Source organism: Erinaceus europaeus, chromosome 23, assembly GCF_950295315.1.
Source record: "Erinaceus europaeus chromosome 23, mEriEur2.1, whole genome shotgun sequence".
Lineage (NCBI taxonomy): Eukaryota > Metazoa > Chordata > Mammalia > Eulipotyphla > Erinaceidae > Erinaceus > Erinaceus europaeus.
Window position 1 is genome coordinate 1,228,488 of NC_080184.1, and position 16,803 is coordinate 1,245,290.

The following is a 16,803-nucleotide window of genomic DNA, read 5'->3' on the forward strand; positions in this document are numbered from 1 at the left end:
GAGAGAGGAGAGACCCCACAGCCCTGCCCACCCTCCATGGGGCTCCCTGGGTGCTGTGCCTGGTGCTGAGAGAGGAGAGACCCCATAGCCCTGCTCACCCTCCATGGGGCTCCCTGGGTGCTGTGCATGGTGCTGAGAGAGGAGAGACCCCACAGCCCTGCCCACCCTCCATGGGCTCCCTGGGTGCTGTCCATGGTGCTGAGAGAGGAGAGACCCCACAGTCCTGCCCACCGTCCATGGGGCTCCCTGGGTGCTGTGCCTGGTGCTCAGAGAGGAGAGACCCCACACCCCTGCCCACCCTCCATGGGCTCCCTGGGTGCTGTGCAGGGTGCTGAGAGAGGAGAGACCCCACAGTCCTGCGCTTCTTCCATGGGGCTCCCTGGGTGCTGTGCATGATACTCTCATATGGACCTAGGGCTCTAACCCAGGGCTTTGCTCACACTCACTCTCACAGCTGTTCTGTCCAGCCAGTGTTTATTGAGGGCTCCTCCAGGCAGAGGCTGTAGGTCACGGGACAGTCCAAACCTCCTGACCTCAACCCCAAGGACACTCAGACTTGGGGTACAGGTCTATTTTGGCAGGAGAGAGGTGTCCTGGGTGCTCACCCTCAGTCATTGCTAGACTGAGCCTCCAATATTGGGGTGCCCAGGGGAGCAAACGCACTACAGGCAGCCCCTGAAGATTAGGGAGCCCGGGCGACTTGCGGAAGGGGGTGCCCCCCATGACTCAGAACCTCCAGTTCCTGAGGAGTGGAGGGAACTTTGAAATTGGGGGGTTGGTCCCCAGGGCTGATGCTGCAAACACCCCAGAAATATAGCCGCTCTGAGTCCTGGACCAAACTGCAGCTCCCGGGGCCCGGGGGTGTCTGGTGAGGATGTTGGGGAGGTCCTTCTGGCTGTCCTTCTGGGGTGCCATGAGGTGCACCCTGAATCCTTAGGCTGCCCCCCAGCCTCTAGGTCACATACCCCAGCTCCCAAGGGCATGGACCCCAAGTCCTGGGCTGCCTGCCAGCTCTAGGGTTCCGTGGGCCGGTGGGCGAGGTGGGGCTGCAGCGGCAGGGAGTGGGCGCGGGCGCGGGGCTGCAGGCGGCGGAGCACCGCGCGGCGGAAGAGAATGTAGACCCAGGGGTCGAGGATCTGGTTCCAGGTGGCCACACGCAGGTAGATGAGCAGCTGCTTCTCGGTGGCTCGCGGGAGGCGGCCCGACGGGGCCATGGCGGGCGGGTTCCGCAGCACCGTCTGCGCGATGAACACCTGCCAGGGGCCGGGGTGTCATGAGCTGCCTGCCTGCACCCGGCGGGGATCCTCTGGCACCCTCCAGGTCACCTCCCAGCCACTATGCTAACTCGGCCTCTTTTTTTTTTTTTTTGGCAAACTCCTATTCACCCTGCAAAGCCCCGGCTGCCATGCCGCTCGGCGGGATCCGGGATTATCAGAGCCCCAGTCCCGTCCCTGTTTCCATGTCCACTCACCAGCAGGGGCAGCCAGCACACGCTGGCCACCACCATGATGCCCAGGAGCTGTGCCATCATCTCCAGCTCGCTGTCCCGCGGGCGCTGCTGGGAGGGCCGCCGGCCATGGCACACGCGGCATAGGCCAGCCACACTGACCGTGTTGAGCAGGAAGGACAGAGCCAGCGACAGGCAGCCCAGGCCAGAGAAGAGCAGCGCGAAGGCCAGGTCTCCGGGCTCAGGTCCGAGCGTGAGGAAGCACCAGGAGCCGGGGAACTGCACGGTGTAGCGGCCCAGGCCCAGCAGCGGCAACAGCCCCAGGCCCAGCGCGGCCGCCCACACCAGCCCCACGGTGGCCCCGGCACGGCGCGGGGAGGCCATCGCCGTCCTGGAGAAGGGCCTGGTGATGCCCAGGAAGCGCTCGACCGCCATGGCGGCGCCCAGGGCCAGCGGGCACAGCCCGAAGAAGACCATGGCGGCGCCCATGAAGCGGCAGAGGCGGCAGCCTGGGTCTGAGGTCCGCCAGTCAAGCAGCGCAGCGTGCTGGGCCGTGACCACGGCACCCGTGAGCAGCAGCCCCAGCAGGTCCGTGAGCACCAGGCCGCAGAGCAGTGTGAGGAAGGGCGTGCGCGGGCCTGGGGCCGGGCCGAGCCGGGCCCCCGCCAGCACCTGCAGGGCCAGCACGTTGGATGCCACGCCCACCAGGCAGAAGGAGGCCGCGAACCAAGGCGAGGCGATGAGCCTCTGCTCCTCCAGGGTCAGGTTGCTGGGCCGGAAGCAGGGCCCCCCCAGGGCGGCACTGGCGTTGGGCCACATGGGGGATCAGCGCCCCATAGGCCTGCCTGCGGATGGGCGGGACTCGGCTGAGGACCGACTCCCACGTGGCCGCAGAGCCCCGACTCCGAAGCCCCTTTGGGGCGGCTGAGCGCTGGGCTCCGTGTCCAGTCTTGGCATCTCTCGCCACCCACCCCTGCCACTAATAATAGATAAGTAATATGGGGCCAGGAGGTGGCGCACCTGGTTGAGCGCACATGTTAGAATGCGCAAGGACCCAGCTTCAAGCCCCCGGTCCCCACCTGCAGGGGGAAAGCTTCATGAGTGGTGGAGCAGGGCTGCAGGGGTCTCTCTGTCTCTCTCCCTCTCGATTTCTGACTGTCTCTATCCAATAAATAAATAAATAAATAAATAAATAAAAATTTTAAAATAGTGGTCCGGGAGGTGGCGCAGTGGATAAAGCACTGGACTCTCAAGCATGAGGTCCTGAGTTCAATCCCCGGCAGCACATGTACCAGAGTGATGCTCATTGATAAATAAATAAAATATTTAAAAAAATTAAAAATAAATAAATAAAAATAAATGTGGGCTGGGGAGCGGCACAGGGGTTCTGCAGAATGACTCCTGCCTAAGACTCTAAGGTCTGTCTGTCTGTCTGTCTGTCTCTCTCTCGTGTTAAAAATATAAAATAGGGAGTTGGGCGGTAGCGCAGCGGGTTAAGCGCACTTGGCACGAAGCGCAAGGGCCGGCTTAAAGATACTGGTTAGAGCCCTTGGCTCCCCACCTACAGGGGTGTTGCTTCACAGGCGTTGAAGCAGGTCTGCAGGTGTCTGTCTGTCTTTCTCTCCCCCTCTTTGTCTTCCCCATCTCTCTCCATTTCTCTCTGTCCTATCTAACAACAACGACATCAGTAACAACAACAATAATAACTACAACAACAATAAAAAACAAGGGCAACAAAAGGGAAAACAAATAAATATTTTTTAAAAGTCATGCATACACTTAGGAAAAAAAAAAGTCATGCATACACAAGTCTCCAAAAAAAGTAAAAAAAAGGGGAATTGGGCAGTAGCATAGCGGGTTAAGCGCATGTGGCGCAAAGTGCAAGGACCAGCATAAGGATCCTGGTTCCAGCCCTGGGTTCCCCACCTGCAGGGGCGTCGCTTCCCAGGCGGTGAAGCAGGTCTGCAGGTGTCTGCCTTTCTCTCCCCCTCTCTGTCTCCCCCTCCTCTCTCCATTTCTCTCTGTCCTATCTAACAACGACGAGAACAATAACAACTACAACAATAATGAAAAAACAAGGGCAACAAAAGGGAAAATAAATAAAATCAAAAATTTCTTTTAAAAATGCATAAAATAGGGCTAAGGGGAGATAGCATAGTGGTTATGCAAACAGACTCTCATGCCTGAGGCTCCAAAGTCCCAGGTTCAATCCCCTGCACCACCATAAGCCAGAGCTGAACGCTGCTCTGGTAAAAAATAAATAAATAAATAAATAAATAAATAAAATATAAAATATGGAGTCGGGCAGTAGAGCAGCAGGTTAAGCACAGGTGCCACCAAGCGCAAGGACCGGTGTAAGGACCCGGGCTCGAGCCCCCGGCTCCCCACCTGCAAAGAGACTCTCCTGCTTGAGGCCCTGAGGTCCCAGGTTCAATCCCCAGCACCACCATCAGCCAGAGCCGAGCAGGGCTCTAGTAATAAAAATAAATAAACACACTAAACTCTAAGAAAATAGTGTCACTTCTGGCACCTAAGAGCTTTTATAAATAACTATTTATTGATTGATTTATGAGACAAAGGAGTAGACATCCCCAGAATGGAACTCAGGGCCTTAAGCCTGAGAGCCCAGTGCTCTGGCCACTGTTTGTTTGTTATTCCTCATCAGGTGCTAGTTCATCCCATAATGCAAACACATTGATGTGCTCAAGGACCTGGGTTTGAGCCTCTGGTCCCTCACAGGAACTCCACGCAGGGTACCACAGGGAAGCTGTGTGAGTGCTGGGACAGAACTGTGGTCTCTCTCTCTCTCTCTCTCTCTCTGTCTTTCACCTCTACCTCAAATTAAAAAAAAAAGTCTCTAGGACCAAATCTCCTAGTTTACAGCAAAGAAAACAAACAATAAATAAAGCCAGGCCCCCATCCAGATGAGCTAACCTGGGTTTTTTCTTTTGGGGGCTGCTTAAAAAATTTTTTTAAATTAATTAATTTTTTAATTGTTGTAGTTATTATTGTTGATGTCGTCATTGTCAGGACAGAGAGAAAATGGAAAGAAGAGGAGAAGACAGAGAGCGGGAGAGAAGTCTCCTACAGACACCTGCAGACTTGCTTCACCGCCTGTGAAGCGACTCCCCTGCAGGTGGGGAGCCGGGTGCTCGAACCAGGATCCTTATGCTGGTCCTTGCGCTTGGCACCACGTGCGCTTAACTCAGTGTGCTACGGCCCTACTCCCTTGGGAGCTGTTTTATTTCTTTCACCAGAAAGAGTTTCACAGGAGAAATAGGTCAGAGCAGCACCCCAGCTACCGGCCCTTGGCCCTCTGGCCCAACCTGCTGCCCCCTCCCCCCCAGCCCGCTGCCATGACCCCCTCCACACACAGGCATCTCCATTCTGGAAAGGAGGGCTCTCTGGGGACACACTATAAACAGCCCTGGTGGCTTCAGATGGACAAGTGCCCAGTGAGGTGAGCTCAGGGTCTGTGTGGACCCTCCCCCCACATGCTCCTCATGAGAGGGAAGCCTCGGGTGGGGGTGACACCAGCAGGGAGGGCACCTGCCTTTCCATACTCATGGTGTAGGGCTGAACCATGGCACTATGTGGGAGGTGCTGCAGCACCAGGGGAAGCTCTGGTGTTTCTCTCTCTCTCTGAGTGAAAAAGCCAGGGGTCAGTGAAGTCACATGATTCGAGCCCCAGGCCGAAATCAATCAATCTCATTGTGGTTTTTGTTTTGGTTCATGGAGGGGGGTGCATAGAGGGGCGTGTCTATGGCACAGAGATCTGAGTTCACTTGTTTGAGGCCACACAGCCCTGGCCAGAGGAAAATGTGAGAGTTACATTCAGGCTTCTGGGCCGGGGAGCGAACAGGAGGTTACTTGGTGGAGTGCCTGCCTTCCATGGGTCAGACTTTGGGTTCAAGCCCCTGGCACCACATGGGAGAGGACCACGGCAGTAGGGGAAGCTCGGGTTCTGGTTATTTGGTTCCACCCCCCCACCGCGGTCTCTCTCTTAGAGAAAAAAAGAGGCGGGAGCTATGAAGCACAGTGATGATAAGGAAAACTGATGCTGGGGATGGAGCCTCCACACAAGACTGGCCTCTGCCTGCTGGTCCCCAGCTCCCTGTCAGACTGGGGGACTGGGGAGCCTGCCATGCTGCCCACCATCCGGCAATCTGGGGTGCCCAGGCACGAACTGGTTAAGGGGCGTGAGGGGGTGGGGGGGATACTGCCCACAGGGTGCTGCTGGGCCCCAGAAGTGTCCCCGCCCCTGCTGGACATGGGTCTTGGGTCTAATCAATCACTCGGCTCCCCTCCGGCTGGCGCCAGGGCTGGACTGGGGGCGGGTGGGCCATTGAGGGAGCCGGGGGACAGGATGGCTTGAGGGACCTTCTGCAGCCTCCAGGGTCCACAGGGACCCACCCGAGTGCCCTCCCTGGGGAGGAATGGGGACGCAGCTGTGCCCCCCCCCCCCAACCCAGCTCAGGACGGAACCTGGAGGCTGTAGGTCCAGCCCCTCCCAGGCGTCTGGAGCCAGGAGACTTGGAGTGCTGGAATCCAGGCCCCCCACTCCCCCCAGCTCAGTTCCGGGTGCCTGGGCTCTTCTCTAGGGGAAAGGTCGGGGGTCTGGCCTTAGAGGGGGGGGGCATCAGATCCAGGCCAACCCCCCTCACCACGCCCTCTGGAATGTGGTTCCCAGACTCCAGGCATTCTGTCCTCCAGTGTCTGCCCCCCCCCCCCCCAAGCAGCCTTCCAGCCCCTGGGCTCATCCCACCCACCGAGGGAGGGGAACCACTGCCCACCCAGCTTCCCAGGGAGCGGGGCCTGAGAAAGGGGGTCTACCCATCAAGCACCTTGTCCCCAGCCCCACCATCGCTGGAATCCTGTCCCCAGGGGTGGCCGCCCAGATGGGGGTGGCACACGTGAGGCCTCAGAGACCCCCCCCCAGGGCACAGCTGAGGCCTCCTGCGGGTGGGGTCCCTAGCCGGTTCAAGCAGGATGGGTCCTCCACCACGCCCCCGGAAGTGGGTGCAGCGGTGGGGGGTTGTGGGTGCAGGTGGAGATCACCCTTCCTGTCGGGGTGCTCCAGCCCCCATCTCACAGCGATGCGGCTCAGGAGCAACGCCACCCAGGCCTGCGGGTGGTCCTGTCACTCCCTTTCCCAGAGGGAGGTCAGCAGATGGGGGGAGCAAACCCCCCCACCCCCGACAGACAAACAAGGTACACACAGCCACGCCCGGGTTCTGGGGCAAGACGGCGACACCCCAGAGTCCCCCCTCCCGTCCCCCGCGTGACCCCTTGGGGCCCAGGGATACCCCAGCAGCTTCGGGGACCACCTGGACCCCGGCCCCGCAGGGGACAGAGCAGAAGCCACCCTGGGCCAAGGGAGACCGGTGGGCGGGGCCTGCAGACCACGCCCCACGGAGCACAGGCCCCGCCCCCACCTGGCCCCACCTGCACCTGCGCTCACCTGACGGAGCAGGCAGTGCTCTCAGTGCTCGCGGGGTCCGGGGTCCGAGGGAGGTCCGGACGGACCGGAGGGGGCGTGGAGGGACTGGCTGGCTCCCCGGGCACCTGTGTGTGGGAAACTGAGTCAAAGCCAAAGCCTAGACGCAGGGATGGGTCCGCTGGGGTATCCGCCGTCTGTCTGTCCCTGCCCCCTCCCTCCGCTTCTGCCGGGCCCCAGCCCCGCCCCCCGTAGGCCCCGCCCTCAGCCGGGGTCTGGCAGCTCGAGGGGGGGGTCCTTGGTTGCCCCCCACCCCACTGAGTGGGATCCGGGGTGGGACAGGAGTGTTTGATGGGACGGCCTGGGGCCCCCGTCGCCTCCGTCTGGGGTCCCCAAACCCCAGCAAAGCGCCAGGGTGGGGTTCGGGTCAGCTCCCCAGGGACTCACAGCCCCCCCACCGCGGGGTGGGGCCTGGCACTGGATGGGTGCTGGAGCAACCACGTGGGTCCCTGCAGGAAGGGGGGTGGTCCCCCTTTCCCACCCGCATTTGGAAGAGATCTTTCTGGAAGCTTCCTGGGGCTGCCTGCAGGTGGGGGGAGGGTGCCCCCAAGACTGAGGTGGGGGAAGCCCCAGGAGGGAAGGGGAGGCGGGCCCCCAGGGAAGGGCCAGAGGCCGGGGTTGACTCAGAGGCACCGAGCTCGGAGCTTGGGGTGGGGCGGGAGCTGGAGCCCAGTGCTGGGTCCCAGGGAGGCAGCAGGCAGGTGGGAGGTGTGGGGGGTAGCCAGACCTCGACCCGAGTGTTCTAGGGGCTGCAGGGAGGATAGGATGTACTGCTGCCTGCTTCCCGTGAGGAAATCCCCTCCGCAGTCCACAGCCCCCATCCTTCCGCCGGTGGCCACATCCTTCAGCCCTGCACCCCCTCCCCATCCCCTCTGGCTAACGGGCCTCCAACTCCTATGCACACCACAGAGCCCCAGCCACCACGCCCCTCCTCTGGGGACCTCCCAGGAGACCTGAGTCCCCACCAGCCAGGCCGTCCTTCGACAGCTCTGAACCCCACGCCACAGTGGCGACAATTCCTGGGAAGTGGGGTTCTGCCGGCCGGGACTGGGAGGAGGCAGGCGGGCTGGAGACAGCTGTGGTGGGTGGAGAGGGCAGCCCAGCTGGGAGGCAGTTATGCAGCTTCCGCTGGCCCCAGATAAGGGGGCTTCAGGGCTTTCTGAGGAGCCGCAGGGCAGGGGTCAGAGGCTGGGTGCTCGGGAAACTGAGGAGAGTGGAGGAAGGGGGCTCCTGCCAGCAGCTCCTGGGCTGTGTCTGGCGCACCCCTGGCTCAGGCAGATGGCGGGGAGGTGGGGGCCGGCTGGAACCGGAGTCAGGATGCCCCCCACGGCTTGACTTCCGGTGGGGGCCTCAGGGACTATTCTTAGCTAGGAAGCAGCCCAGGGCAGGAAGGGGTGGGGGAGGGAGGGACAGGGATGGGCGCAGGGCTCTCAGCAGCTGCCTCCACTCTGCTCCCTGGTCTTCCTTCTATCGCTTCCCTGTAACCACGGAGAACCCAGCTCCTGCCTGGGGCCTGGCAGCACTTGTTGCCTTTGCCATTGCCTGCCTCCTCTTCCAGGGAGACTCCAGGCTTTCTTCTGGGCCTCCTGGTCCAAGCCTGATTGCTGAGGCTGGGGTGTGAGCCTTTTGGGGAGGGGACGCTGGGAGCTTCCTTTGGGGGGTGGGCACAGGCCCAGGCCTTCCTGGGTGCCGCGAACAGCTCTGCCCCCAGCCTCTCAATGTTTGGGTGGCACCACTGTTGGTCATCAGGACTAAGAGTGGCCCCCAGTGGGAATCTGGGAGGGAGGGCAGGCAAGTGGTGGGGTCCTCTGTGGGGGAAGCTCTCATGGAGGGAGGGGCCCGCCTGTGAGCAGTGGGGCGTGGGAACACCCGTTTCCAACCACTGAGAAAGGATTCTGAAAAATAGAGTGTTTATTTAAAAACAAGCGTACTCCCGCGGTAGACCTGAAAATAAGGCATTTTCTCCACCTAGAAAAACGCTCAGAGAAAGAGTTCTGGGGCCAGGCAGGGGTAAGGGTGGGTGCCAGCCAGCCCGCCTGGGGGCAGACCTGGCTCCTGCCCGGTGACCGTCCCCGCATGGGACTCGAGGATGGGAAGGCTGCTGGCTGAAGGCCTCCAGGAACGGGGTCCTCGGGGGCGCTGGGGGAGGCGCACCCAGCGAGGAGTCTCCTGAGTCCCAGGAGACGGGCCCTTAGGGAAGGTGCTCCCGCGGGTCACCGGCGGTAGCGGTAGCGCTTGAAGTGGAACCAGAGCTGGAAGATGCCGTTGGCGAACTGGCAACGGAAGCCGTGGCGGTGTGAGTACTCCCACTCGCGGCTGACGATCTTGAAGGCGATGTCCTCGTAGGGTGGCCCGGCGTGGAAACGCAGTGTGGCGAAGTCGCGGTTGTCGGCGCAGGCCTCCAGGAAGTACTCGGGCGTGGAGCGCTTGTCGATGAGGTCGGGATAGAAGATGTTGAACTTGTAGCCCTGCACGATCTTGGGTGGCGGGTTGTCGAAGTCGTAGTGCGTCTGGTTGTACTTGTTCCACTCGAAGCCCGTGTGCACGCGGTTAAAGAATCGCGGCTTCCGCGGCCGGTACTTGTCGGCCCACAGGTAGGCCTTCCCTGTCAGCGGCATCTCCACACTGAACTGCGCCTCGTCCTGCCCCATGCCCTCCTTGGCGCGCCGGAAGAAGATGTCCTCCGCGCTCTCGCTCGCGTCGCCTGCGGGGGACGGGCGGCCTCAGTTTTCCTCCTGCCCCCCCCCCCCCCCTCGGGCCAGAAAAGCAGTCTTTGGGTGGGCCCTGGGGTGCCCGGGAGTCCGCTGGGAAAGAATGGATGGGTGCATGTGGATGGATGGGTGACAGGATTAGTGAAGGAACCAGAGTGAATAAGTGAGTGTGCGCATGAGTGAATGAACGAATGAGTCAGTGAATGAACCGGCAGTGAACAAAAGAGCACAGGGGCCTGTGAAGAATGGATGTGCGAAGCAGACATGGTGAATGAACGTGTGGGAGTGTGGAAGGATGCAACCACGCAGGCGGCGCCCCCACCCCTGCCCCCGGAAAGCCCACCCCACAGCCCACAGCCCCAGCGCCACCATCCTGCCACAGGCCCCGGCCAATGGCGGCTCGCGCAGACGCGTGGCCACACCCACCCGTGACCTGCAGCTGCTGGCGGGACAGCTGCAGACGCTGCAGGTCCTCGTGCGGCTCCAGCACGTGTGCGTCCAGCGGCAGCTCGTGAGCCGTCAGCAGGCGCGGGCTGTAGCGGCCGGCGTCGTAGTCATCCAGGCTCTGCTGGATCAGGTCCTCCTCCATGAGCACCGCCTCGCCGTCCGCCTCCACGCCGCCCTCCGTCCCCACCCCCTCGGCCTCCACCTCCGCTGGGATGCCCTCCGAGGGCCCGGGCGGGGTGGGCACTGGCTCCTCGGGCTCCAGGCTGCCGGGGAGAGACGGGTGGCCGCTGGGGGGGGGGGGGGATCCAGGTGGGGCGGTGGGCTGGGGGTCCCTGGGCTGGGGGCTGAGGCTCTGGGCTAAGGGGCCAGGGTCCCTGGGCTGGGGCTCACCCATGGCCGGGGGACGGCGGCTCCTGCTTGAGGATCGGGAAGAGGGGCTCGCTCTCCACGCCCTGCTCCTGCTTCAGCTTGTACAACTTCTGCCTCAGCACGTCCTGGTGGCGCTCCCGCAGCCTGGGGGGATGGGGTGGGGTCACCTCCGTGCAGTCCCAGGCAACAGGCCCCCGGGTCTCCGCGTGGGGGGACCTACCTGGCACGGGCCATGTGCGCACGCAGCTGCTGCAGCAGGCTCTCCCAGTAACCCATGTCCAGGTTGGGGCCGCCAGCGCGGATTTTGCTCTCGATGCCCTGGAAGATGACTTGCAGCTGGCTGTACGTCTTGCCCTTGAACACAGACTGCACGTCGGAGCTGACCGAGGCGTTCACGCCCTCTCGCCGCTCACCTGCGGGCGCAAGGGAGTACTCAGCGACGGGGGTCTGGGCAGCCAAGAGTCCAGCTCTGCTGGGCTGTGGGACACCCCCCCCAACCCGGGCAGATTCAGCATACCTCTTCCACTGGGAAGCCTGCCCTGACTACACAGGCCACCTCTGTCTGCAGTTTCTGGGCACCGGGAAGCCCACAGGGAGCGTGGCTCCCAATATGGGACCAACCCCCCAACCGGCTTCTGCCTGAGGCCAAGGGTTATGGTCGAGTGGCTGGTAACTATCAGACAGTAAACTAAGTCTTAAAAAAAGAAGACATGGTACAAAGCGCAAGGATGGTTATAAGGATCCCGGTTCGAGTCCCCGGCTCCCCACCTGCAGGGGAGTCGCTTCCCAGGCGGTGAAGCAGGGCTGCAGGTGTCTGTCTTTCTCTCCCCCTCTCTGTTTCCTCTCCTCTCTCCATTTTTCTGTCCTACCCAACAACAATAATAACAATGACGATAAACAACAAGGGCAACAAAAGGGAAAAGACAGCCTCCGGGAGGGAGTCAGGGGGGTAGTACAACAGATAAGCACAGGTGGTATAAAGCACAAGGACCAGCATAAGGATTCCGGTATAAGCCCCCACTCCCCACCTGCAGGGGGGTCGCTTCACAAGTGGTGAAGTAGGTCTGCAGGTGTCTGTCTTTCTCTCCCCCTCTGTCTTCCCCTCCTCTATTTCTCTCTGTCCTAGCCAACAACAAACTACATCAACAATAACAATAATAACCACAACAAGGGCAACAAAAGAGGATAAATGAGTATTTTTTTTTAAAAAAGCCTCCAGGATCAGTGGATTCGTAATGCAGGCACCAAGCCCCAGTGATAACCCTGGAGACAGAAAAAAGGGGGGGGAGACTCAGAGATGACCCTGTTCTCTCCCCCTCTAAACACAGAGGAAGAGGCTAGGCCCCAGGTTCAATCCCTGGTGCTGTATGAGAGACAAGCTGTGAAGTCACCGAGGTCTTGGTTCAAAAGGTGGAGGGCCGCCAACCCACTGAGGTTCACTGTCCCCTGTGGCCCCAGGGGCGAGACAAAGCCACTGGTGCCCTGGAACTAGGCCCAAGCACAGTTATGGCTGCCCGGGCCACTCTTGGGCGACGGCGTCCCTGTCGGCTCACGAAGTGCTGGGGGACTGACAGGCTGTTGACACAGACAGAAACCGGCCGACCCGGCCACCTCACTGGCAACAGCTGAGGTCCCTCAAGTCACAGCATGAGTGGGGCGGAAGGCGTAGACCACGCCCCCCTCTGGCCCCTTGCCCCCAGCCAGCCCTGTGCCTACCTGGCCCCTTGCCGGAGGCCTCGAGCTTGCGCAGCTTGGCGATCTCATCCTCCGTGATGATGGTCATGTCTCGCCAGAAGTCAGCGTTCTTGCCCTGCTCCAACTCCATGTAGACCTGGGGGGGGGTGAGGGGGGTGTGAGGCAGGGCTGGGAGGAGCCGGGAGGAGGCCCGGGGCGGCGGGGCGCACCTGGATGTCCTCCAGCAGGTCTTCCATGTCAGCCACCGTCAGCCCGTTGAGGAAGGTGTAAGGCTCATGCATCTCCACTGCCAGGTCATCGTCCTCGGCGCTGATGTACTTGGCCAGCAGGTCAATGGGCTTGGCCCGCCCATCTCGGATGCGGATCTTGGAGCTGAAGGGGGAAGGGATGCAGGGTCAGGGCCTGGGGATAGTCACCGCAGCTTGGCCGACTAGTGGGCTAGCGGAGAGGACACAGGGCCAGGGCGTCGTTAGAGTGATCAGGGTGGGCTTCCTGGAGGCCGCACTCACCGCAGCTTAGCCTGCTGCAGGTGGAAGTTGTCCTCCTGCTCCTCCCACGTCTTGAAGTGCTCTGCCTCTTTCTCACGCTGCAGCAGCTCCAGCTCCTGCTCCCGCATGGCCTTCTCTCGCTCGCGCTCCAGCCGCAGCTGCTTCACCTGGGGGCAGGAGGGTGGGGGTGAGGGGCTCCGAGGTCTGCGCTCCCTTCCCTCCCCCGCGGAGGAAGCGGCCTCCCAGGGCCACAGGACCTAGCGACCTAGCACCCAGCACCTTCTGCAGCTCCAGCCGGTTATCTTCCTGGATGCGCTTGTTCCGCTCCTTGAGCTCCTTCTCCTCCAGGTGGCCGATGCCCTTCTTCTCCAGGGCCTGCGGGGGACGAGACCACTGAGCCACCTGCCCCCACCCCGCCCCGCTCTCCCCGGCGCTGCCCGCACTTGCCTTGTTCCAGATGAAGGCGCCCAGCAGGTTGTTGTCGCCGAAGGGGTTGTCGGTGTTGGTGTAGCCCATGTACTCCTCGCCCCAGCCCATCTTCTCGCGCTTCCGCCGCTCCTTGGCCTCCTTCTTGGCCAGGCGTCGCGCACGCTTCTCCTCAGGCGTCTCCAGGGCCTTGAGCAGCTGCTCCTGCTGCCGCCGCTCCTCCCGTGCCCGCAGCCGCTCCCGCAGGCTCAGCGCCGCCTCCCGAGGGCCGGGAGAGTGTGCCTCCGAGCTGGAGCCCGAGGAGCCCGGAGACCAGGAGCGCGCCTGGCGGCGGCCCCGATGGTAATGGTGGTGGCGGCGGCGGTGGCGGCGGGCCCAGCGGCCCCGGGCAGGCTCATCTGCAGAGTCCGAGGAGGAGGGAGAGGAGGAAGAAGAAGAGGGGGAGCGGTCCTGTGAGCCGCGCCTTGGGGGGCTCCGGCTCTGGCATCTCCGCCGCTGGTCGTGGTCATCCTCTGAGTCCAACCTGCAGGGAGAACTCTGCTGTCTGTCTGCTGGACTGAGGACCCTCGCCAACCCTGAGGACACAGCAGAGCCCAACGCACCTTCCCAGGCTGTAGTTGCCATCCAGACAGAAAGCTTTCCCCAGAGCCTAAGATTCTCCATGGGGTGCCCGGGATGGACGGCGGGACCTTGTGTTTACAGATCAGTACTTTCTGCCCTGGGCTACCTCCCAGCCCCCACAAAACACCTTTGTTCTCAAAGCCTACTATCAAATCTTAAAGGGAAATTCAGGACATTGCCCAGCTCGTGTATAGGCAGTGCTGAAAGAAACCCCCCAGCCCTGTCCACCCTCCATGGGGCTCCCTGGATGCTGTGCCTGGTGCTGAGAGAGGAGAGACCCCACAGCCCTGCCCACCCTCCATGGGCTCCCTGGGTGCTGTGCAGGGTGCTGAGAGAGGAGACACCCCACAGCCCTGCCCACCCTCCATGGGCTCCCTGGGTGCTGTGCCTGGTGCTGAGAGAGGAGAGACCCCACAGCCCTGCCCACCCTCCATGGGCTCCCTGGGTGCTGTGCCTGGTGCTGAGAGAGGAGAGACCCCACAGCCCTGCCCACCCTCCATGGGCTCCTTGGGTGCTGTCCATGGTGCTGAGAGAGGAGAGACCCCACAGCCCTGCCCACCCTCCATGGGCTCCCTGGGTGCTGTGCCTGGTGCTGAGAGAGGAGAGACCCCACAGCCCTGTCCACCCTCCATGGGGCTCCCTGGGTGCTGTGCCTGGTGCTGAGAGAGGAGAGACCCCACAGCCCTGCCCACCCTCCATGGGCTCCCTGGGTGCTGTGCCTGGTGCTGAGAGAGGAGAGACCCCACAGCCCTGCCCACCCTCCATGGGCTCCCTGGGTGCTGTGCCTGGTGCTGAGAGGGGAGACACCCCACAGCCCTGCCCACCCTCCATGGGCTCCCTGGGTGCTGTGCCTGGTGCTGAGAGAGGAGAGACCCCACAGCCCTGCCCACCCTCCATGGGCTCCCTGGGTGCTGTGCCTGGTGCTGAGAGAGGAGACACCCCACAGCCCTGCCCACCCTCCATGGGCTCCCTGGGTGCTGTGCCTGATGCTGAGAGAGGAGAGACGCCACAGCCCTGCCCACCCTCCATGGGCTCCCTGGGCGCTGTGCAGGGTGCTGAGAGACCCCCCTCCCCGGGGTGGAAAGACAACACACGATGGTGCATTGGACACGCCTGAGAGCCACCTAGTCTCCATCCCTGGCACCAAACAGCACCAAAAAAGGAAAGTAAAAAGCTATTTTTCTCAAAACCTGTGGACTGAAAGTTTGGGTCTCAGCCCTGTCCCTGTTAATTCTGCTCAGACGCAGGAAAAAACCCTCATCCTCACAGCCAAGGCCCCGCAGGGACCCCGAGGTGATGCTGGCATGACAGATAGGCAGGACGGGGCCTGGGGAGAGTCCCTGTCGGTGGGGGGTGGGGGGGGGCGCAGAGCCCTGAGCCGCTGAGCCGGGCCCGCGCATCCTACTCTGTGACCATAAGAGGACGCAGGTGCTGGGTGGTGGGGCGGGGGGACCCAGATCTGGGGGGGCATCAGCACTGGGAAGTGATCAGGTCCGCCTGGGAGCCCGCCCTCTGACGGGCCGCCCTCCTACCCCCACTTGCCCTCTCTTAAAGGGCCACCGGGCGGTTGCCAAGACAACATCAGCCCCCGTTGCGCGGTAACACCAGAATCGGTTGCCTGGCAACACCATCACCTGTCGCCTAGCAACGCTAGCATCCGTTGCTAGCGTAACCGCAGGCCGAACCCTCCCTCCTTTTCGAGCCCCCCCTCCCACCAACCCTACGAGCAGCGACTCAGTTCTGGCGGGGACCTCGCCCCCCTCCCGCAGGGGCCCGTTTCCCTCCACTCCCTCCGCCCCCGCCAAGAGCCGGCCCGGCGCCTCCCCCCGGAAGGCCTCCCCGACCGGCCTGGGCCCCACCTGCGCTCCCGGCTCCGCCGCCGCCGCCTGCGCCGCTCCTCGTCGTCCCGCCGCCGACGGTCCCGACGCCCATGGCTGTCGCTGCGGCTACGGCTATGGCTGCGACTCCGCGGCCTCCGGCCCCGGTGCCCCGCGGACCGCGAACGCGAGCGGGTGTCGCGACCCATTAGCGGGGACGCCAGCGGCGACGGAGGCGCGACGCCATATCCGGGCCCGCGGAGGGGACTTTACTCGCCGGCGTCGCGCTGGGGGCTGGCCCTCGGCGCCGGAAGCGGGAGACCCTGGCCCCGGCCCGCCACCGATATTATCCCCAGGGGCGCTGACACCCCGACACCCCGACACCCCTGAGCCGTCAGCCGTCAGGATCCCGGCGACGCGAGCCGGTTGCAGGACGGCCTCTAGGTTTTGAGACCTTATGTCAGGCAATGTTTAGGGCGCCCCCGGCGGGTCCTCGCGCTTTGAGGGCGGCCCTTAGGGGTGTGGGCGGGGCCAGAAGCACCCAGAAACAGAGAGGGCGGGTCCTGCGGAGGCGGGCTCTAGAGGAAGCTGAGAGGCCCAGGGAGGAAGTAGTCCGAGGGGCGTGGTCTGAGAGCTGTGTGGCTACGGCCTAGCAAATAAGGCCAATCAGACGGCTGGGTTTTGGAGGCGGTGGGCGGAGCCGCAGAGGAGGGCTACTAAATGGGCGGTCCCGGGGCGTGGCCGGCAGAGCGCATCCTTGAGGAAACACTCACGAAAGACATGTCTCTGATATCTGATGACTGTAAAAAATGGCGACTAATCCCTAGCACTGCAAAAACGGTATCATCTGTTTTCCATCTACACCATGCCTCGGCCTCGCGTGAGCTTAATGTGCAGCTTGGCGATACGAGAATCCGGCATGAAGCCCAGCCAGTCTATCTTGGCGTTACTCTCGATCGCACCCTGTCATTTCACGAACATCTCATAAAAACTGCAGCAAAGGTGGGCGCGAGGAATCACATCATTGCAAGACTGGCCAGCTCCTCATGGGGCGCGAGCGCTTCCACACTGAGATCATCATCTCTGGCATTATGCTATTCCACTGCAGAATACTGTGCCCCAGGATGGTTCCGTAGCCCCCATGTCCACTTGGTGGATTCCAAATTATATTCCTCCATGAGGATCATTTCTGGAACCATCCGTTCCACCCCGGTCCCATGGCTGCCAGTTCTTAGCAACATCGCCCCGCCAGATATTCGTCGGGATGCGGCATCATCTAAGTTCA

At 62.2% G+C, this 16,803-nt stretch overlaps 2 protein-coding genes across 3 annotated transcripts; both read right to left on the bottom strand.

Annotated features, from left to right (window-relative positions):
- Positions 1 to 324: 324 nt before the first annotated feature.
- TBXA2R (thromboxane A2 receptor) lies at positions 325 to 7,189 on the bottom strand. The gene is made up of 3 exons (XM_007524908.3): positions 6,909 to 7,189; positions 1,472 to 2,292; positions 325 to 1,253 (listed from the first exon to the last, which is right to left on the bottom strand). Exons 2-3 carry the CDS (start codon positions 2,264 to 2,266, stop codon positions 1,014 to 1,016), a joined length of 1,035 nt encoding a protein of 344 aa, XP_007524970.1. The 5' UTR covers positions 2,267 to 2,292; positions 6,909 to 7,189; the 3' UTR covers positions 325 to 1,013.
- A 1,830-nt stretch (positions 7,190 to 9,019) lies between these two features.
- Positions 9,020 to 15,895, bottom strand: CACTIN (cactin, spliceosome C complex subunit). 2 transcript variants are annotated; one of them, XM_060181965.1, is made up of 10 exons: positions 15,561 to 15,895; positions 13,102 to 13,603; positions 12,934 to 13,029; positions 12,676 to 12,821; positions 12,376 to 12,538; positions 12,188 to 12,302; positions 10,692 to 10,884; positions 10,493 to 10,615; positions 10,082 to 10,389; positions 9,020 to 9,648 (listed from the first exon to the last, which is right to left on the bottom strand). In XM_060181965.1, exons 1-10 carry the CDS (start codon positions 15,725 to 15,727, stop codon positions 9,158 to 9,160), a joined length of 2,304 nt encoding a protein of 767 aa, XP_060037948.1. In that variant the 5' UTR covers positions 15,728 to 15,895; the 3' UTR covers positions 9,020 to 9,157. The 2 variants fall into 2 exon arrangements, with proteins under 2 accessions (XP_060037948.1, XP_007524971.2); XM_007524909.3 differs by having other exon boundaries at positions 10,082 to 10,365; positions 15,561 to 15,890.
- Between the last annotated feature and the right edge of the window lie 908 nt (positions 15,896 to 16,803).

Excerpts from the sequence above, each read along its gene's own strand:
- TBXA2R (XM_007524908.3), bottom strand. The coding sequence starts at position 2,266 with ATGTGGCCCAACGCCAGTGCCGCCCTGGGGGGGCCCTGCTTCCGGCCC. Across the intron at positions 1,254-1,471 it reads TGTGCTGGCTGCCCCTGCTG|GTGTTCATCGCGCAGACGGT; the intron begins GTGAGTGGACAT and ends GGCCCCTGGCAG.
- CACTIN (XM_060181965.1), bottom strand. The coding sequence starts at position 15,727 with ATGGGTCGCGACACCCGCTCGCGTTCGCGGTCCGCGGGGCACCGGGGC. Across the intron at positions 13,030-13,101 it reads GCGCCTTCATCTGGAACAAG|GCCCTGGAGAAGAAGGGCAT; the intron begins GCAAGTGCGGGC and ends CGTCCCCCGCAG. Across the intron at positions 12,303-12,375 it reads ACCTGCTGGAGGACATCCAG|GTCTACATGGAGTTGGAGCA; the intron begins GTGCGCCCCGCC and ends ACCCCCCCCCAG.